The sequence below is a fragment of the Cervus elaphus genome, chromosome 29 (genome assembly GCF_910594005.1).
Source record: "Cervus elaphus chromosome 29, mCerEla1.1, whole genome shotgun sequence".
Classification (NCBI taxonomy): Eukaryota; Metazoa; Chordata; class Mammalia; order Artiodactyla; family Cervidae; genus Cervus; species Cervus elaphus.
The window spans coordinates 29,415,991-29,439,350 of record NC_057843.1 but is presented as its reverse complement, the minus strand read 5'-3'; the positions used below and the strand labels follow the sequence as shown (position 1 = coordinate 29,439,350).

At 34.4% G+C, this 23,360-nt stretch overlaps 1 protein-coding gene across 11 annotated transcripts in view; it reads right to left on the bottom strand.

Annotated features, from left to right (window-relative positions):
• The window catches only part of NFIB (nuclear factor I B), a 244,489-nt gene that overhangs the window by 43,687 nt on the left and 177,442 nt on the right, over positions 1–23,360 (bottom strand). For all 11 annotated transcript variants that reach the window (XM_043891295.1, XM_043891298.1, XM_043891297.1 and 8 more), the window contains 2 exons: positions 22,093–22,213; positions 19,127–19,245 (listed from right to left, as the gene is read on the bottom strand). In XM_043891295.1, the coding sequence (XP_043747230.1) occupies positions 19,127–19,245; positions 22,093–22,213 (240 nt within the window). The remainder of the gene's footprint in view (positions 1–19,126; positions 19,246–22,092; positions 22,214–23,360) is intronic.

Here is a 23,360-nt window from a genome sequence, read left to right as displayed (position 1 = left end):
TATTTTAAAAAAACCCAAGACTTTATTACACATAAAATATATTTACAAGTTTCATTTTTAATTAATAAATTTTTTGACATGAGAAAAAAATTCATGGTGCTATTGATACAAGAAACTAGTTGTCATTGCTTTACCATTTAAAAAATTACTTAAATTCTGGGAAAGGCATCTGATAAAATTAAATATATGCTTTCAGTTCACTGGCATGTAAAGAATAGATACACTACTGTAACCATAGCAGACATCACAGTCTCTGAAAAAATGACAGGAGTATTTGTAGCCTTAAGCTACAGTTTGTGACTAACTGGTTGTCACTAACCTATGAGAACTTTGATGAGTCAGTGTACCATTTCCTACACTCTCTCTCTCAAAAAGGAAAGACACATTTTACTAGTGAAACCACAAAATTAATACTGCTACCAAAAAGAGACATTTTAAAACTATTTAAAAAATAGACAAAGGAAGTTCATTTCAGCAAAGTTACCTTGAAAAATGCCAAAAATAATAGTTGATTTCACTTAAGAGCTATGTGATTTTGAAAGGCAACACCACAAATATACGTTTTGGCCTGCTGTAAGTTAATCACAATCATACAGATTGTTAGAGGTGGAAAGAACTGCTTTTTCCATCCCTCACTTGATAGGTGATGTAATAAGTTTCCATTCCAAATTTTTAATTTAAAATTAACTCTTAGCAAAAGAAACATAAGTTTCTATTGACAGTTTACATTGTGCTTCAATATAAATTTTGAATAAAATTAACCTAAGTAAGTGAGTTTCTAAAGACTCCATACTATAAGCAACAAACCATGTACTGTATATCATTTAAAAGCAGTTAAATATGACCATAGTTTGGGAAGCAGAATAGTTTGGGAAGTTAAATATGACCCTAGTTTGGGAAGCAGAATGACATTCTGGTTATGTCATTCCTGGAGAAGATCAACAAAGGCTATTGCAACTACTATAACTATTTCAGGATTTTCATTAAACCCATGTGAATTTATGTGAGCCTCTTTTCATAAAGGGCCCATAAATCAGAGGTGTTTGTACAGAGAAGTTCAACAATATAGGTGATTATGTAATTTTTGAGAAATGAAGCCTTTGCAATTTCTTAGTCAAAATGATACACTTGGCTTTACTGGGTAATTATTATAGATCCATTTATTTTTCTAGTTTTCTTTAGGCATATACTGAATAATGATACCTTCATGTTCAAAACACACAGAGGAATCATAGAGGCCAGCACTACAGAAATAGTAAAATTCACTCTTCAAATTGTAAAAGGGACCACAAACTGCCTTCCTTTTTAAACAACAAAATGACCTTAAAACAAGTAAAAATAAGAATGTGAAGGTCCACTGTCTCTACTGAAACAATTTTTTTTTAGAAACAGATAAAGACTGGTAGTATTACAAAGTAGCCTTAACTGCCTTTGTTTTGCCACTATGAAATCAATTGGGCTCATTAATCAATAAAAATATATTGGTGTACAGCATGTAGAATACACTACACTTGAGGTGACACATAATGAGCCCCCTCCTCTTTCACAAAGCAGAAAAAAACCTCTCTGGCCCAAAGAGAGAATAAAAATAAAGGTCAATTATCTGGGAGAAGTAAAGATAGAGTCACTAGCTATTACATTTTAAGCATGAATCAAACTCAGATTACTTTAATTTTATTTTAATGTCTGCAGTCCAACAGACCTCATGCCAAACTGAAAAATGATATCATTTCTATGTTTAGTGCTCTCATATTCTACAGGAAAAAAAAAATGTTTGAGGAATGGATACATAGGAAAGATGGTCTTAAGTGACCTTTCTGTGGAGAAAAACAAATGTCAAGCTTTTCACAATCTAGTGTCCCCCAAGCAGGAAGAATCATACATAAAAAGATTATGTTGAAAATAAGCTGAATAATAATAAAACTGAATAATATATAAATATGTAATAAGTTGAATAATAATACATACATATTAATGCATACATTGAATAATACATGAAATAAAGAAGTTGAAGAGAGAGCGAGATGATAAAAAAGGTTGATCTGGTTTTTCTTCTGGTGGGAATGAGGCAGGAGCTGCTGGTGGCAGATGCAAGGGAAGCAAAGGACTATGAGGGCTTGAAACCAGACAAAGAAATTTAAATGTGATCTGGAAAGCAGCAATATACAAACGAATTTATTTCAGAAGGGAAAACTTTCCAAAACTCTATTTTTTTCTCTTCCACAACTTGGCCCATTTGATTTGTATTGAGTTAAACAAGAATTTCCTTTCTATACTCCTTCTTAAATATTCCTCATCGTGGTTCATCATAAAAAGAGTAGTTGGAATCATCTTCTTCAAATGGTATCTTCTTCATTTTAAGATCTAGCATGGTACCACATTTTTACATAAATATTTCCTTATCATTCTATTAAACCTTAGCTAGGCTAATTTGTTTATGGTATCTTGGAAGTGAAAAAGGCCACGGGGGATATATTTCTAACTCAGCACCTTTCCTAGCATATGATAGTCCCTCAGGCTAGAAAATTAGGTCATTCTGTCTTCTTATTCCATTTACAGAACAACATTTTATCCACTGAACCAACTTGACTTATTTTCTTTTTAAGTAATCCCTCCTAAAGAACTTTGGAGGTCTAGATTTCCTTAATGATCTTTTGACTGTGTTTATTACTTGATCATTATTTCATTATTATTTCATTATTGTTATTATATTATTATTTTGTACTTGTTACATCCATAGCATGCATCTGTATGCATCTATGTGTATTATATATGTATATACATACACACACGTACATTTTGTAAAAAGTTGACTAATATCTTACTACCTATAGTAAGGTAGTAAGATTTTATCAAGGGCACAAAAAATGTGGAGGATAGAAGATTATGCTACTCATGGAAAGAATTTTTTAAATCTAGAATTAAAAGAAGGAAGAAGAGGTAGAGCAGACGTTGTGTCTAGGCAGTTTATTTTAGAATCTCTTGCATGTGAAAGAAGCTATCTGGTCGAATGATAACCAGTTGCGTAGGATGAGTGAAATAACCATGGTCAGTCTAAAAATGTATCATGAGTGGATAGACACCACCAGAAGAGAAAGAACTGAATGGAAAGTGAAAAGAAAGAAGCAAAGCAGTCACTGAGCTTCTACGAAGTGTAAGAAAAGTGCAAGGCATAAAGTTCAAGGTGTTAAACAAGACCACTTGTTCCTTGTGCTGGTACACTTACAGCTCAGCACAGAAGACAGACATCAACCATAAAAATCTATTAAATAATTGCAAGTGTGATAATATTGGCTTTTATAGAAAGGATTCTTCTAAATGGCAAAAAGCTAGGAGTCTGTTGCTTTTTAAAGGAGGTTCACATTGACAGTGCTCATCTTCAGTGTCCACACCCATGTTTACACTTATAATTGGACAATTAGCTATGGCTTTAGAAACCAATTGTGTAGTTAAATACATAACAAAAGATTACCATGTGAAGAAAAGGTTCACGTAGAATACTTATATAAGTTGGTTCATTTAGACTTAAGCATACCTTTAAATAAATATTTTGCAAAAGCATGTTATCACATAAATTTTACTAGCCATACTATAATATTGTTGGCACTCTGACATACATACATCCTAAGCCCTGATGGGTCATCATTTCACAGTATCACTTCAAAGAGATAATGGCATAAGCAAATAAAGCGGCTAGATCAACTCATCTCCCAACAAGGTAATTCCATCTACAAAGGAAGAGTGTTGCTGTGAAACACAGCTTATGTACTTGAGTCGTCGGCAGCTTGCACAAATGGCGCCCCAGATGTATATCTGTTCAAGTCAGCCCAAGGCAACAATTTTGATCAATTCTAATGTGATAAAATGCTGCAGGGAAAGTGTGCAGAAACGTGTTTACGTCAGCCCTTAATTAAACTGTTGTTCACTTCCAAAGAACCTTAGGAAACACTAATGAGACATGAGTTTTGGCAATTTCTTCATCAAAGCAAAGACCCCTTCCTCAGTCTGTAGCAGCCTGTCATCCAAGGCGCTCCCGGAATAAATGTCACACGGCACTCCAATCAGCTAGCCACCTGTTAGCAGAACTTCACTGAAGTCAACTAGTGATCTAGGGCAAGCTCCAACAGCCACCTTAACACCTGCCTGTCTGGGACACCTGCTCCTCCTTCACATGCAGGAGAGCAATGTGTTATCTTTTCCCATATGCTTCAGTCGATGAATGTTACAAATCTAATTTCTATCACCTACAAGGAACCGTATCATTTTCTTTTTAAAAAAATTCCTATTCTTCTTCTCTGTATGACATGGTTTACAGGTTTACAACTATTTGAAGTCAATTATGTAAGATCACACATGAATTCTTGAGTGCCTATGAAGCTGTTCTTTTCAAGCATAGCATAACACTAAATTAAAATATATTAACAGTGCCATTCCTATGATTTAGAAAAACATATTTCTATTTAGTTAACAAAGAAGTAAACTGCCTCAAAATCTTTGAAAATTCCAATCCTTTTACATCTTAGTAAGTTGTCTTTCTCATTTATCTGCTACACTTGTAAACAAGTCTAAAAGAATCCTCTAGATACAAATCACCTTCTGCTAACATCTCTTATTTTCCAGTATTTAATATTAAGGTATATTTTATTACTAGGAGCTTAAATATCTATAATCATTGTTAAAAATGTCTCTATTTTATATATTATCAAGCTTCTGAGCAGATGTTACAGGATTCCCTTTTTTTTTTTTTGCAGAGGAAAACTCAAGGTGCAATGAAACTTTGGCCCTTTGGAATAAGTATGACACAGATCAAAGAAGAAAACTGCATTTGTGGGAAAACTTAGCTTAGGGAGTCCAGAAACTGGGATTTGATAAGATTGTACTATATTGACAAGTCTTCCTAACTTAATATCTCTCATAGTTTCCCAGGTTCCTTTATTTATTTTTTTTAACAGGTTTTAGACTTTTCAGAGTTTTAAGAAGCTTTAAAAATTTACACAAACTCTGGATATAGAAAATCTCTTCAGAGACCAAACTCCTTGTTGGAAGAAGGCAAAGGTGGTCAACACGTTTAACACTGAAACTCTGTCAAACAACACAAAATGGAGTGAAATATGAATGTGAGCGAACCTGGGGAATTCCTGCTTTCCTGCTTTCCATTAAAATGGTGGGGTGAAAGCTGGGTGACAACATGAAAAAGAAATGACCCATCTGTATAAAATAATAACGCTATTTATAATACATGAGATAATAAATGAGAGGCCACTAAAGCTGGTGTGTGGGACGAGTTCAGGAGCTGGAAATCTGATACTTTTACTTCAGGCCATAAATCTAGAGCCAGTCCCAAGACAAGGAAACAGCCTGGGCCCTGTGCCCAGAGGACCCGGAGAAGGTGGGGAAGATGACTCTGCCAACCAAGCTCTGAAAGAGACCAAGCTTTCTTTTTTTCTGTTTCTGCCTGGGGGTAAATCATGGGGAGGAGAGGAAAGTTTAGAGGAGAGGTTACTTATAACTGAAAAAAACGTTATGTAAAACACTGAAATTACCAAGCCCAGAGCTCTGATGTATTTATTTCTATGAGTTCCCTGGGGGGAACCATACTGACCCTTACTTTCCTATCTTACCTGTAGATAATGTAAAGATGTGGGGAAGTACCCAGAGGGAGCATGTCTGCAGGACAAGAAAGAAGAGAGAATACTTAGGTGTCTCTACTTGAAAGTTATGCACATTCCACTAGGTACCCTCTACATTTCCCCGTTTCCTCCACAAAGGAATGGGGTGGGGGCTCTCCTGGATCCAGGAAGAAAAGATGTCATTGGATGCCCAATGGCTTAAATGAAAGATAAATGAGAAAAAAAGAGGTGCATGAGTAGACTCATAAGGGGCTAATTCACTGTTCTTTAAATACATGTCAGAGGACACGCTTCAGAATTGCTCATAGAGCCCTGTGATCTGTCTAAATAGTATGGATAGTACGGTGGAGTTAAACAAACCACTCAGGCACTGGTAGTGAGAATGTAAATTGATAAGATCTTTCCAGACTCTGTGCCAGTATTTATCAAAAGCCTTAGAAATGGACATAATATTTAACTCAGGAATTCTACAGTACAAGTACATTTCATTGAGCATCTATCTATATTCAGTGACTTAACGCCAGGCAGCGTACTAGGTACAGGGCCACTGAATAGAGCTAGGCAGGAACAAAATGATCAGACTTAAGTACAAGGATTTGTATGCAATGATTTTTACTGTATCTTTATTAATTACATAAAAAGTTGGAAACTATCTAAATATTCACGAGCAAAGCAGACCTTTAAAACTGTATAGTATAGCCAAAGGGTAACATACACTGCGATCATTATGAAGTGGAAATTGAATGCCAGGGCGTGTGTGCATGCTCAGTCGCTTCAACCGTGTTTGACTTTTTGTGACCCCATGGACTGTAGCCCTCCAGGCTCCTCAGTCCATCGGATTCTCCAGGCAAGAATACTGGAGTGGGTTGCCATGCCCTCCTCCAAGGGATCTTCCCAACCCGGATTGAACCCAGGTCTCCTGAGTCTCCTGCATTGCAACTGGGTTCTTTACTGCTGAGCCACTAGGGAAGCCTGAATGACATGGTAACATGCTATTATATTATAAATAAAAGACCAAAAAAAACAATTTACAAAATAATTTATAAGCCCAATTTAGTGCAAAAAATTTACTTGAAATAGAATATATAGGATATCTGTTAAAAAATATATAGAAAACAGACTGGAAATATGTCTAAATATTAACATGAGTTATCTATACATGATAGAATTATAGGTGATTTTTATTTTCTTGTTTATAATTGACAGTTTGTTTTTCAAATCTCCTACAAATAATTTTTACTTTTACAATAAAAAATGGTAAAATACATATCTAGTGGAAAATACTGCCTGTAACGCCATAGAATATTTTAAATAGTTCTCAAGGATGGGTGGACAATATCAGATATTGATAGTGTGCCAAACACTACACTTTAAGAAGGAAATGCCTCATTGGTCTTAGGTATTAGATGTTGCAAAAATGCAAAATGAAATGCTTCAATATAACATTTGCAATCTAGTTGACTAAAGGTGAAATAATGAATTTTGAGAATGCAAGTGCAAAGAAATATCTGAATATCTAAGGACTCTTTTAAATGTAAAATTTTGTGATTCCGTGGCAAATATGAATCAGTCCTTCCCACACAATCCAAGTTAACAAAAGCTCTGAATGTTATGACAAAACCTAGGGGCTTAATCTCCCTACAGTAGTTTGATGATGATGCCAGATGATTCAAAAAACAATTAGCTGCCATGGTAAGTATCTCCATATAAATATATATTTTTTATATATATATATTTGCCACACTCTAAAATAACTGGAAAATCAGCAAGCTACAGTAAGAGGAGATAAGATATCATCTTCAATTAGATTTGTCAAATTTTTTAAAGAAATAAGTTATTTTTCAAAGAAGAAAACAGAAAATATGATAGTCTTCATGTTAAATACATGAAAATTCTTACTTTATAATAGTTGAGTTATATAATCTTAACTACACTTGAGCATAATACTGTATCCTTGAGCAGCCTGAAAACTTTTGTGATAATTTAAGTCTCTCTAGGTAGTATATTCCAACCCAAGCCTGTAAGCAGCATGTTTCTACAAGTCTCTGTTTATCACAACTTTAAAAAAAAAAGTCTCCAAGCTTCACCAACACCCAATGCAAGTTAAAGCTCAAACCCCTTTGAAGTTCACAAATACTTTCCTGATACATAAAGAAAAAAAGTCTTGAATAATGAGGAACACTGCTAAAAGAGTGAATACTGAATAAGTGAAAACTTCATTTTTAAAAGCACTTCAAAATACTTTTGTCCATTATGCAATTTCATTTTAACAGACAGACAAGGATAAAGTGTCTTGAGTAATGCCAGAAAATCTAATTTTCAAGAAGGAAAAACACCAAACAATTATGCAAGATTTGGAGTATATTTTAGATGCTTATTAAATATTGGCATAGGTAAATAGCTGTTATTCGCCATGCCTCTGGGGAGAACTGCTTGGCTATAGAGGCGTATTAGTGTTAAGCATCTGAGAGCCATGGACTATAAAATAAAATCAATACCGTAACCTTAACTGTAAAAGTCAGAGAGATACTGGAAGAGTTCTAATTTAACAAGATTACAGATGACTTTTTAGAGAACATTTGGGGAAAAGCCATGCATTTAGAAACATTTATGCTGTAAGACATCTCAAGGTTTAGGTTGTTACTAATGGTGTTATTATACACGCTGGTAATAGTTAGGGTTGATTTTACTGATGTGTTACTTTAGTGGATTTACAGGAAAGTCCTAGAAATGATTTGGAACTTATTTCAAATAAAATCATTAACCTGAGGTAGTAAACTAATTGCTTAGGAACAATTATGATTTGATGTGGTTTAGTATAGCAGAGGAAAAAAATATCATGAAAATTATAAAGTCGTCACTTTGGCAGTTCAATGTAAATATAATTACTCTGCAAAATATTCCATTTCTCTTAATGGAAAAGTAGTCAAAACTGTTATAAACCGTAGTGTTTAAGTTCAATCTAAATCTATATTTTTCCTTTAACAAATGTAAATGAAGAAAAAAAGAACATCCTGTCAATGAAATTACTATGATGGCAAATTTATTATCCTAATGGTTTTAGAAAGCATGTGAAATTGATCAGTAACAAAACCTCTATTTAGTAATGGACCAATTACATTTGTGAGATAATGTCAATGAAACAGAATATTGTCACAGGATAATGGTCTCCTATTGCTACATCCCTAGTCATTTAGAGAAAATAAATGTTGCCGTCTGGCTGAGTCATTTATTTTCAAAGTAGGAGACACTGATCCCATAACAAGGTTCTGTTAGAATAGCTCGGTCTCTCTCAATCATTTGCTGTACCAGAATGGTGCAGGACAAGGCATGTATTTGTAAGAATTGCACATTCCTCAGGTATAAGGCAAAACATATGATGCCTCCAAGCACCTACAGAACCAATTATCATGTTATTCAATGAGAGTATTTAAAACAAACATCTAAAAAATAATGTAGGAAATTGAAAACCTTTAGAGTTTTCAAAAAGATTCAGGTTAATGAAAGCTTAAAGACTCAAGTATTAAAGATCTATAAAATCTCTGACTTCAATTAATTTAAAATCCAGAACATTAGAACACAGTGTTATCTTAGTATCCAATTTTGTCATCTCACAGATGAAAAAACTCAGTTTACTGATGTTCAGTGATTGTCTAAGGCCATACCACTATTTACAATTTCCTGGTCAATTAAATGTAATTCTTAAATTTTGACACACCTAGCTCATTTCAAACTGAATGCATATCACACATCTCTACTAAAGACATTCTAGACTTTAGGATTATTTATTAACAACATCTTGCTATCAAAAGGAAAAACGATGCTTAAGCTGAGTTCAGCCCAAGGACTGTATTCATGAATCCCTGAAGTTTGTAAACTCTTCTGTCATTATGTGTGTTTTGTAATGAAATTTCGTTTGTGTAAGGAAAAGAAAAACTGTCATATAGGTTTTGTAACCAGTTTGCAAAACCATGAACATAGCATGATCGACTTCTTTGGAAGGCACTATATATACAGTAATAATGAGCATGGATTCTGTAACTGAAGAGACAAGGGCTCTGTTCTACCTCTGCTATTTATGATCTGTGTTTCTATGTCAGATTTTTTAACCACTGTACTAATGGGCATAACAAGCTGTGAAAGAAAAATGTTTTTTTGTTTCTAAAGAGAGTTGAAAAGAAAAATATATCTAAAGCCTTAGCTCAATCCTGAAGGAGTAAGTGCTCAATAAACGGTAGCCACAGATGGCAGAAGGGTCTGGTTTTCCACATTTATATGTATTTGTTGAACACAAAAAAATTAAATTTATGTGGTTTCTTCAATAAATAAATGATACATAAAAGGGAATAAATACAAAAATAGCTAACAGAACAATTATAGGTTAAAGACTGGTTGAAAATACAAATATGGTATATGGACTGTTTTGGATCTTCATTTAAACAAACAACCTATAAGATATTTTGGGGAATTCACACATGAGTTATACAGTATATATTAAGGAATTATTGTTGTATTTGTTAAGTTAATAATGATCTGGGGGTTGTATTAAAAACAAAATTCATTGTCTATTAGAAACGGAAGTATTCACAAGTAAAATGATATAAAGCCTGGAATTTACTTTAAGATACTAAAAAAAAAAAAGACCTGGGAGATACTAAATGAAACAAGATGGGCAAAATATTGATGACAGTTAAAGCTGAAAAATGGTACATGGAAGTTCACTTTAAGATTCTTTCTGCTTTTGACATTCTCTATAACAAAAAGTTTTTTTAAACTTTAAATAGTATGTTTAAATATTTAAACCAGCTCTCCTCCATATTTACCCATTGAAAACACTCATATCTCCTTTTTTTTTTTCCTAGTTCAGAAACTTTATCATGGCACAAAAGGTAAGTGTACGAGGTTTTTTAAAAAAGAAGATATAAATTTTACCATCTCAAAATTGTTTTAACAATTTTTCTAGAACCTAAAAACCCATAAATTCATCTCTACTTTTATTCTAGTTCTAGAAGGTTTAACAGAACCTTCCATGAAGCTCCCTATGAGAACTGTCCAACTGCCAAGACATGTTAAGCAGTGTTCAGATTCTCCTAGTCCATTTCTCCCTACATAGGTAAGATGATCCCCTAGGAGGATGGCAGGATAACAGAAAAATGAAAAAACAAAAAACTTAGCCTTTGAAAAAGAAGACTAAGGCTCTGGTCTTAATATCTAGACACTCTAGATGAGATGGCCTCTCATACTTAAATGGGGTGTGCGTGCTCAGTCACTAAGCTGTGTCTGATTCTTTGTGAGCTCACTAGCCTTCCAGCCTCCTCTGTCCATGGGATTTCCCAGGCAAGAATACTTGCCTGGGGGTGTGGGTTATCATTTCCTTCTCCAAGGAATCTTCCCGATCCAGGGATCAAACCCATGTCTCCTGCATTGGCAGGCAGATTCTTTACCACTGAGCCACCCAGGAAGCCTGGGTTGCTTACCTGTAAAATGAGGAGTCTGAAGGTAAAGAAACATCCTGCAATGTGGGAGACCCAGGTTTGATCCATAGGTTGGGAAGATCCCCTGGAGGAGGGAAAGGCTACCCACTCCAGTATTCTGGTCTGGAGAATTCTGTGGATTATACAGGAGAAGAGAAAAGACATACCCATTTGAATGCAGAGTTTCAAAGAATATCAAGGAGAGATAAGAAAGCCTTCCTCAGTGATCAGTGCAAAGAAAATAGAGAAAAACCATAAAATTGGAAAGACTAGAGATCTCTTCAAGAAAATAAGAGATACCAAGGGAACATTTCATACAAAGATGGGCTAAATAAAGGACAGAAATGGTATGGACCTAATGGAAGCAGAAGATATTAAGAAGAGGTGGCAAGAATACACAGAAGAACTGTACAAAAAAGATCTTAATGACGCAGATAACCATGATGGTGCGATCACTCACCTACAGCCAGATATCTTGGAATGCAAAGTCAAGTGGGCCTTAGGAATCATCACTATGAACAAAGCTAGTTGAAGTGATGGAATTCCAGTTGAGCTATTTCAAATCCTAAAAGATGATGCTGTGAAAATGTTGCACTCAATATGCCAGCAAATTTGGAAAACTCAGCAGTGGCCACTGGACTGGAAAAGCTCAGTTCTCATTCCAATCCCAAAGAAAAGCAATGCCAAAGAATGAGCCAACTACTGCCCAATTGCACTCATCTCACACGCTAGCAAAGAAATGCTCAAAATTCTCCAAGCCAGGCTTCAACAATACATGAACCGTGAACTTCCAGATGTTCAAGCAGGATTTACAAAAGGCAGAGGAAGCAGAGATCAAATTGCCAACATCTGCTGGATCATCAAAAAAGCAAGAGAGTTCCAGAAAAATATCTACTTCTGCTTTATTGACTCTGCCAAAGTCTTTGACTGTGTGGATCACAATAAACTGTGGAAAATTCTGAAAGAGATGGGAATACCAGACCACCTGACTTGCCTCCTGAGAAATCTGTATGCAGGTCAATAAGCAACAGTTAGAACTGGACATGGAACAACAGACTGGTTCCAAATCAGGAAAGGAGTATGTCAAGGCTGTATATTGTCACCCTGCTTGTTTAACTTATATGTAGAGTACCTCATGAGAAATGCTGGACTGGATGAAGCACAAGCTGGAATCAAGATTGCCAGGAGAAATATCAAGAACCTCAGGATGATACCACCGTTATGGCAGAAAGTGAAGAAGAACTAAAGAGCCTCTTGATGAAAGTGAAAGAGGAGTGTGAAAAAGGTGGCTTAAAGCTCAACATTCAGAAAACTAACATCATGGCATCTGGTCCCATCACTTCATGGCAAATAGGAAGGGAAACAATGGAAACAGTGACAGACTATTTTTCTGGGCTCCAAAATCACTGCATATGGTGACTGCATCCATGAAATTAAAAAATGATTGTTTCTGGGAAGAAAAGTTATGACCAACCTAGACAGCATATTAAAAATCAGAGACATTACTTTGCCAACAAAGGTCCATCTAGTCAAAGCTATGATTTTTCCAGTAGTCACGTATTGATGTGAGAGTTGGACTATAAAGAAAGCTGAGCGGCAAAGAATTGATGCTTTTGAACTGTGGTGCTGTAGAAGACTCTTGAGAGTCTCTTAGACTAAAGGAGATCAAACCAGTCAGCCCTAAAGGAAATTCATTGGAAGGACTGATGCTGAAGCTGAAACTCCAATACTTTGTCCATCTGATGCGAAGTTCTGACTCATTTGAAAAGACCCTGATGCTGGGAAAGATTGAAGGCCAGAAGACAAGGGGACGACAGAGGATGAGATGGTTGGATGGCATCACTGACTCGATGGATATGAGTTTGAGTAAGCTCTGGGATTTGGTGATGGACAGGGAGGCCATGAGTGCTGCAGAGCATGGGGTTGCAAATAGATGGACACAACTGAGTGACTGAACTGAACTGAACTGAACTGATACAGTCTATGGAGTCGCAAAGATTTGGACAGAACTGAGTGACTTTCACTAAGGCTTCTAATGATCTGTGTTCTTATGTCTGAAAAATCAACTTCCTATTGTATATGATACTGGTAGCATAATAACTCAAAAGAAACTAGGTTTCCAAACTACTTCAAAATAAACTTAAATAGGAAATCAGAACATAATGGATTTGAAATAAAACCTTTTTCCATTTCAAGAAACTTTTTAGGGCACTCTATGATAATGAAGCACACTGTCTCCCATGGGTTTTCTACTCCCCTAATTTAGGCTGTGTTCTCCCAATCTAGAGACACAGCATCACACACAGCAAGTTATTTTTTCCAAACCAATTATCCATGGTGGTTTTTCTGCAAAATGCTGCATTTTCAAATGACTAAAGCTCTAGAGAACGGAAGTCGAATATCACTTTCCACTTATAAGTAGTATTGTCTCTTCTAACATGTACACAGGTTGTGCTCCACCCAAAACACATGAAAAGAGTACACACATCTGTTAAATAGTAGTCAATATAAGGATTCTGATGAAAGCCTCACCAACAATGTACTGTTTTCCTTTCTGTTTGAAAGATATTCATAATGTGATTTTTCATCTACAGTCATGTGGTTGAAAAAGATGAAAAAGACTGTGATGAAGGCATCACCAGAGTTTGCCCTCTAATGACATGATGATACATGGAGATTACTGCAAGTTCTGTAAGAACTGTAAATTCTCGATTTTTGGTATTTTTTTTTAAATAATAAGCTAACCAAAAAAAAAAAAAACTACTTTAAAATTGTGCTTAAACAACATGTATCCCTCAAGATCACATGTATCTTTGATTTTAATTCAAAATCTGATATTTAAACATTTCATATTTAATCCTTGTGATACAAACTCTAGGGATGTAAGGAATTGTTGCTGTTCTATCTGGCCCCCAAAGGCAACTTAAACATTCAGGAGATCACTAAGCTGCTTCCTTGCATTTCTCTAGGACATCACTGAATGTTAGTGATTTCACAACTATTTGTGAAAGCTGCTCATTCACCTGTTTCTACAGTTAGAAAAACCTTGAGAGTTTATCATTTGTCAGACTATAGTTTGGGCTACAGCACTGTGTTTTAAAGTTTGAATGTATAATGGATTCTCCCTATAGATTCTTAGATGGTGGGAAAAAAGGTTCTAAGGTCACAAACTTAATAAACATATTCTGTCAATATCCCCTCAGATATTCATACTCACAGCAGACAAGAGCATATTAAATATTCTACAAACTGATTTATGAATAAGAAAGTTTAAAGTTTTGTATAAATAAAATTTCCAAACTTAGTTGAATGCTCTTGTATCTAGCACATCTATTAACATTCTTTAAACTTGAATTACAAAAGGCTAGTCTCTGATTCTGGTTCTATCGGTGTCACCACATTCTACTGACTGTTATTTATTTCCAGTACTTGATTAAATGCATGATACTAAGCTGGCATTATTACTCTTTAGCCCTGAGTGTTCCCTTGAGCCCTTTGGCTTAATTCATTGGATATTTAATACTATATCCTTATAGAACTCTATAAAGTGCAAATTGAAATTGAGCACAACATATAAGACTCTATTACTAAACAGAACCTTTGCAAATTTATCACAAATAAATCTCTAGGATTTGGAAATATATTACAACTTCAAAAAAACTAGCTGAAGAGACTTATTTGTATGACAGAACTGTAACTTTTTTAAAGTGTTTTTTTCTAGTACCTACAATAAGCAAAACACTACGCCTAAAGATTGACTGTTTGAGAGTCCAGTATAAATTTTTAAACTGCTCTTCAACTTGTAATCACATACCAATATACCTCTAAGTAGTGCTAGTTTTTGCTAATATACCAACTTATTGATTTTTGTGTAAGATTTATTTCTCATAATGCTCAAAAGTAAGACGGCCATGCAGACAGTTTCTTCATAATCTGATTTATATTATTCTCTGTGAAGCATATTGTTCATAAATAATAAAAATATATAAAGTAAGTAATAAAAAATTATTTATCTGCTTCTGCCAGTCTAATAATCTCTGATTCATCTAAGCCTGAATATAAAACTCCTAAAACACTATTTAATAGACAGCTAGTGATATAGTAAAAGTATTTGTAATATACAGCTGGGCTTTATAAATGGAAAATTTAACAGCTTCTCAGTCTGATAAGTATTTGAACAACCAGTAATCTTAGATAAAATTTTTAGTCTGTTAAATTTCTGGCCTTGAAAATACTACAAGCTTGAGTCCCAAGAAAGCAAAACTTAAATTAGAGGAAAAACTCAGACCTGTCTCTGTTTTTCCTATTACATCATAAGTTACAAAGGACTAGTTTAATGATTTCAAGGGAATTATATCAACAAGGAATTTAGTCTATGAGTTGGCTCAGGTGGAAGAAATTTCAGGTAGACAAGTTCTCAGATGGAATATTTTGTGGGGTTAACTATTAGAATAATAAAAGAAAATTTCAACAAGCAAATTGATAAGCTGACCTGGTTCAATTAATTTAAATATGAAAATCTAAAATTATGGAAAGCAGTATCCAAGAAACTAACTTGTCAATAGCAGTAAAAGACTGCAGTTTAAGACACGCAGTTTAAGACTAGGAAATTCAAAAAAGAGACCAAGCAAGAAAAAATATTCTAGAATCTAGGAAAACAATGGAATAGCAGCTGTATATCCCTTTGTAACTGCCCCAGTTTTCTTTCTTTCTTCCTTTATATATAAAAGAATACAAAGCTAAAACATAAATATTATATAATATAGATCCTAGCAAATTTAATTTCTGCACTATTTATCAGGAGAAGATTAAGCAAATTATAAAGATTCCTACAAAATTTTTAATACTATTAAGCACTGTTCAGTTTTAAAATGTTCTATATTCTACAAAACTTGCATTCTGAAAGACAAAAAAATATAACTATGTAGTATGCTAAAATAAAACCTTTTTTCAATAAATTGTTAAAATTACAGGACTCACTGCATGAATTTAGATCTTGTATTATAAAGTTTTGCCTAATTTTTTAAAATGAAATGAGGATAATCATTTAGTTACACTATATCTTTTATTTTTATCTACTTGGAATAAATCTCAAAGGTTCGTGGTTCAGATTATGAGGAAAGGTGGAATGACAAGTACTGTCCATAATTTTACTATCTTTGATTCACAAAGTTCACTCAATTTTGTTAAGGACTATGGCAAGTGTAGATTTTAATGCAAAATTAACATGAACAGAAATAGGCAGATGCAGGAAATAATTAACAGTAAATTTTAAACATTTCTGCCAATTATAAACACAATTATATTTTAAGCAACCAGTAAGTAGTCACTGAATACCAATTAGTTCAGGGGTTTTCAGACACGTACTAAAGCCATTACAATATCAAGTGGTACTCAGTATGCCCTTTAGAATACTCCCTTCAAGACGACAGGCAAGTGTGACTAAAGAACATGTGAAGATGGACAAGAACAACCGTGGGGCATTTTATTTTGCAAAGCTGAAGAAGGCAATTTTCATTGAACAAAAGGACTGCATTTGGTTTGGGAAATTTATAAAGATAGTACTGTCCTGCCCTCATGTTTTTATTATAGTTGAAGTCTTCTTCCCACAATGGCTTATTGTGCACATTACAAAATCTTCAGGGTCTTCAGAATTAAAGTGACACACATTTTTTTTAAGCATGTGTGAAAATGAATCATTCTTCCTTACTCTTAATATACTATGCCTTTACAGACTTCTCCAATAATTCTAGTCATCGTGACAAAAGAAAATCACCAAGACAATACAATGATTTTACAAAGAGAAAGAATGACAGTTTCCCTTCTACTTTTCAAAAATGTTTTACAATATGATTTGAAATTGGCTTTATTCAACAGGCTGAAGGTGGAATCAATTCTTACAGAGTGACACTCTCTATAATAAAGAACACCTACACTTCTGCACAACACATCCATTGCCACACATTCACAATGTTATTGTTATTACCATTAGAATCTTTTCCAGAACAATTTTCTGACGAGGAAAATATGGCTTTGTTTAGAAAAAGCTGACAGTGTCAGTAAAACAAGCAATAAAATATAAAGGGTTGAGGGTTTTGCTTTTATTCTTACTTCTGCAAGTCTGATGAAGACCCTGTTATTTCTGGCCTTCGCTAATGAGACTGGTATTTCGCCTATCAGTGGTTCACGTGGCCAACAAACATCTATTTGCCTCGACTGAGCAGCAAGTGATGCACGTGGTTCCTAGGCTCTGAATACACAGTAGCCAAAACAGATAAAGTCTCTGTCCTCACAATGTAGACAGATTCAGACAATTAACCCCATAAGCAAATACGGAACTACATATTACCAGTACAGTGAGGGAACAATACTAGGTGTCAAGAAGTTTCAAGTTGAAATTCCTCATTTTAGGCTGGGACATGAAAAATGACCAAGAATTTGCCAGATGAAGAGTCAGAAGAAGAGCATTCCAGAGGGCATGGTTTATATGAAGGTCTTGGGTGTTACATTTCCAAATCTAAACAAAGCTGTAGGCTCAAGTGCAAGAAGGAAGCAGACAGCCCTCGCTGAGACTAGAGAAGTGGTCAGAGGCCAGAGGACCAAAAAGATCTGTGAATCATGTGAGGGAATCCTGATTTTCTCCTAGGAGAAGCAGGACGTAACTGAAGCAGCAGAGTGATATGACATTATGTTTTAAAAGATGGTTCTGTCTACAGATTAGATTGGGGAGGTAGGGTAGGATCTCAGGGCCCAAACTCTTCAGCTGATTTTCAAATCCTTCCTTAAAATGACCTCCCATTATTTCCATTCACACAAACAGCATCCAGCCACAGGGCACACGCATGGCCATTCAGAAACTCACTTCCCCACCTCAGTGCTTGCCTGTGCTACTGTCTTCATCCACCCTGCCCCCTGCTTTACTGGTTAAAATCTCAGCATGCTAAAGGAGACCCCCCTGACTCCACCTGACTCAAAGTCAATTCCTCCCTGAAGACTATTTCACCATTCTTTGAATCCTATGGCACTCAGTAGAAAAACATGGAGCAGCAGAAAGGGAATCCTGAATTTTGGCTTTAACTGCTAAGCTTCAGGGCTATTTGGTTTCCTGAGATCACTGGACATGCAACTCCTCAACCCTCAGATACACTCGCCCAAGTTATGGACTAAAAACCACTGATAATGAGCTTTTTAAAAAAAAAAAAAAAAAAATTTTCAATTAAATGGAAAATTTTAAAGACAATTTTCAAATACATTTTATTCTGCTGCTATAAGTCATTTTTGCACACATACCAAAAAAGATTTTTAGCTAAACTTTGTTTCCATGTTTAATAATCTCCCTCTAACCATGGCAAAAATGTATGAGTATATCTGATGAAATATATTTAACCCAGTAGACTTTAAGAAAGAAAAAAAACAAGGTATGAATTCAGAGAGTCAAAGAATACCTATTTCTGAAATTTATATTTTTTCCTAGAGCTGTCTTAGAGTTAGGTTATAGTTTTATCTAGAAGGAATAGCTAGATTGACTCAGACACCAAGTATCTAACATCACACTTTTATTTATTGTTCACGTTGTACCTACTTCCAAAAGAAAGCGTGGTTTCCTTTAAACAAGAACTTTCAGTAACTGGCACCTGAGAACCACTTAAAGTTTGGCTCCACCTTAAAATACCCAATTACGAGGAACAAACTGACCTGACTGAATTAGAACTTATGCTCCTGCTATAATCCAACCAACTAATATGGCCAGATCATCATCAGTCACATACATACTGACGTTTCTAAAAGATTATTCTGTCTAAAAAAAAAAAAAAAGTTCAATTTCAATAAACAAATATATGGGAATTTTGTAACTTCAACAACATTTGATCAGTACATGACCTTAAAAATAATTGTACTGCAATCATTTCATGAGAAATATAATCCATATTGATTCAGTTACGAAACTTTGACTAAATGAAACTTATGGAAGGAGCTGACATCTTCCTCCACTGTCCCTAGAGGCAACTCCTTATTACTCACCCTGGTCTCTTTCATGCCATGTTCGACTTCCAGCAGCTGGTGAATTCGGAGAGGGATAAAAGTCTCCTGTAGGACTCGGTTCCATATTTTCATCTATGGATATAGTTTTGGGTCTTTTGCTGTTAAAATATGACAACAGTTAATGTTAATGGGAATTCTAGGGAGATGTGTAGCACCTGAAAGTTTATATTCTGAGAATATTGTTTCTGGAGAAATTTCCACAAACACAAGTAATAGTATCCCAGAAATAATGGTGAGTATTCAAGACATCCACAGGAGTAGCAAACATTTCCAGTTTTATGTATCATTTACTATAACAGAGTGGAACTGTATTTGTCTAATGAATAGGATGTTTCTTATATTTACCTTTTGAAATATATTTCCAGTAGTAAAATACTATTTTTGGTAGTTAAAAAGTGAATTCTTAATGTGATATGTGTACTGATTTAAAAACTGTTAAGATTGCACCTAACTCATAATTATTATCAATATTAATAACGTTCATTTGTACAGCACTTGCCATTAACAATGTAATCCTTTCATATGAATTCACAGATAAATAAGGTCCATAACCCTCCTAAACTCAATTTAATTATCTGTAAAATGGAAACAATAAAACATTGTTCAAAGGGGAATTGTAGGGAGGATTAAATGAGTTATTAAATATAAAGCTCATGCATTTAGTGGCTGGCACTTATTAAATAGTAATTATTAGTAGTAACCCTGTAATTAATAATATTAAAGATTTATAGTGCTTCTCTGATGATAAACTGTCTCATATATTCTTATTTACCTTTTCCTAAGAAAATACAGTTGTTGATCCTTTGCTCTTAAGGTCAACCATGAAAATCATCATTGCCAAATTCAAACCCAATGGTATACTTCCAAAATAATATATTTTAATAAAGAAAACATATTTTTATCATAATAACTAAGAAAAATGAATATTTAGAGCCATGATTAAAAAGTTATTCTATGCCACATGCCATATTGCTTGATATATGCCTTCATATACCTCCACCAATATTCTATTAAGCAGTTAGTTATGAATATGAAGATGGATATTATTTCCTTAAATTTAAAAAAAAATTCTTATTCACACCCTTGCAGGTAAAAACTAAAAAAGGGAAATCTTCTGAATGAACTTGAAGTAGTGATTAAAAAACCTAATGTCATAGAATTTCAGAGTTGTAACTGACTTTAGAAGCCACACACATAATCCAGTCCTCCATTTTACTACACGTAGGGAGACAAATTTGAAGAAAATCAATTGTCCAGAGCATGTTAATTGTAGCGGCCTGACTTCCTAGACTGTACTCTTTCAAAATCCTGGAAACATGTGCATGTCTGGGTATACTCATAGATACATTTGTGATTAAGATTTGACTTACAACTCCCAAACTATTAACATTATGTAGAAGATGGCAATTTCTATTAGTGCTAAATCACAGTGAGAATAAATAGTAGATATTTAGTTTCTTTCTAGGGTATCCAAAATTAGAATATATTTTTTAACCCCGCCTTCAATCTAATTCTTTCATCTGTGAATCAACAGTAAATACAGGAAAACTTGAAATGAGGGAGAAAAGATTTTCACAAGGAAATAAAAGAGAAATGTTTTTAAAACTTTTTTATTCTAAATGACATAGTATTGTATGTCATACTGAATGATCCTGAGGAAAGAGCTGGGTGGACAAGATACTGATCCATCATATAAAATTAAAAAATTACTATTCACATTTTAAATTTAGAAAAGTCAAAGCATTTTAAACACATTACCATATCACAGACAATTTTAATAATAAACCTAAATACTTGCTACGAAATCTTACTATAGGAAAACACAGTTTGACCATAAATGACACACAATTATATTAGCTAATAAATGTACAAATGTGCACAGCCCCATAATTAATTCAAATGCAATTAATTTTTGTTACTGAGAATAGCATAGGAAAATAGTTATCCAGATTTTTTTATTTTTTAAAAGTTGATATTATAAAATATGTGTTTTGCTCTGGAATTCATGTAGGATCTTTTATTCTGATCATGGGTATTTTTAATGCTCTGAAAGTGAGACTGGTCTTTCTGTGTTGAAGATTCAACCTCCAAAAAATCCAATAAAGCTAAAATATCTGTTTATCTTGCCTTCTCATTCACTCGGCCCTCTTCTATCATTCTACAATAAAGGAACATATGAAATTCTAATGCACAATAACTTTCCAAGCTAATTTTCCCTCATTTAAATAGAAGATTTCCTTTTAAATTCCTGAAGGTTACAATTAGAAGGTCAAGAGAGAAAAATGAGAATGTCAGCAGAGAACTAAAAGACAAAGTCACCTCACTGTAGCTCTTTCCCAACTGGTTCAGCCAAATCTCAGAGCAGGTAATACTTTCACTGGTAACTAAAAGTTAACTAAATTATTCAAAGAGCATCAACTAATTGAAGAACTTGGCAAATCCGTGGCCTAGAATAAGACCTTTTAAAGTTAAATAAATGACACATTTTATTTTTCACTTTCATTATCCCCAGTTTGGACATAGTATAGGATAAAAGTTGGGTGGATCAATCCTAAACCAGGGCAACATCATTTTTAACATCACCTTAAAAGATCATTTTTAAGATCACCTATCATTTTTAAGTCATGTAATTTAAAGGATTACATGACTTGTGAAGTCACAATACTTCATAGAAGATAAAAATCATATTAATACATTTTCATAGTTCCCTTGTCCCCCCATCCCCGAAATGATTGTTTAAAATGCTCTGAACAACAATTACACTTAACTTTCAAATTTCAAAATAAGTTTAACCAAGAAAGACTAAAACTCTGAAAAATCAGCAAAAAAATCTTGAACTCTTTGTTTTATTTCCCCTCTGTTTACCTGCAAACCTATGTGCATGTCTCCCGAGCTACCTATCTGCACACCAGACTGAGAAGACAAGCAGCTCCTCTTTCAGTTACCTGCTTGGTGGAGAAGACAAAGACCTCTGAAGGTTGACCCCCGAGTTCATGTCATGATAGTAGGGTTGGCTTGGGATTTCTCCAATTGGAAAGTTGACTCCAGTTCCCTGGGTTATGGGCGCTGAGGAATAAAACAACAACAAGAGCATTGGGAATGGCATTTACTGTTGTCATCTCTATTCAGATATAATCATCTCATATTTTCCATGCCTCTGGGCAAGGATGAGAGGAATTCTCTTTACCTTAAGACTCTAGTATCAACCATCCACTGGTTAAGACTTGCAAACATCCTCACTATGCCAGTGTTCAAGTGTGGAAACTCAAGGCATTAAGACGGTCATCACTGGTTATCCCTTCCTCTACTCACACGGCCCAAGCTTCTTCATTCAGTCCTTACTGTTAGCCGCCACTACATCTGCCATCCCACTAGTCCATGGATGCACCACAGGGACAACACATGCTGATTACTGCTTAGGACAAAGCAAGGCCCCTTGTACTAACTCAGCTCTTAAAAACCACATCACCATTAAATAAATCAAATTAAAATAGTCCCATAAAAAGATTATTTTATAATAATATTAACACTAATATTAGAGTACATTAGAGGTCATATTTATAATTATTTGACATAAAAATAATTATTGTATTAGGGCAGGTATATAAGTAAAATTGACAAATATGAGATAAAAGTCAAGATTTCTTTTTCCAAAATACATATTCGGTTTCATATATGAATGGGAAGTACTGTTTTACTCTATGTCTTGTTTTTTAAAAAGTTTATATGCCCAACTTCATAAGGCATTTAAAATATACTCATGGAGTTTTACACTTTAAGGTATAAATCAAGAAGTCTTTTTGAGTTTGCTGATATATTGTGAACTGAGATTTTTGATGTAAGTATTGGTTATCATACCATGGATTACAGCTTTCTAAATTTTTTAAATTGGTTTCTAAACTTCTTGAATAAATCTTTCAGGCAGCATGTTGTGTTAGAATGAGGAGAGTACTGGGAAATAGACAGACTTTACATTTTAACTCCCTCTGCCATTTATGTGCTATAAACCTCAGTTTCCTGAACTGTAAAATGAGAATTATAATAAGCTATCACATATGACTATTTTGAGGATGAAATGAGGTAAGGAGTGATAAAAGTCTATCATGATGCCTAGTGGATAATAGATATTCAACAAGTGTGAGTTCCCTTTTCTTGCTTTCTCCCCCAAAACTCTTCCCTGGCAACCTACAGTGGTTAGCAAAGATGAAACAGT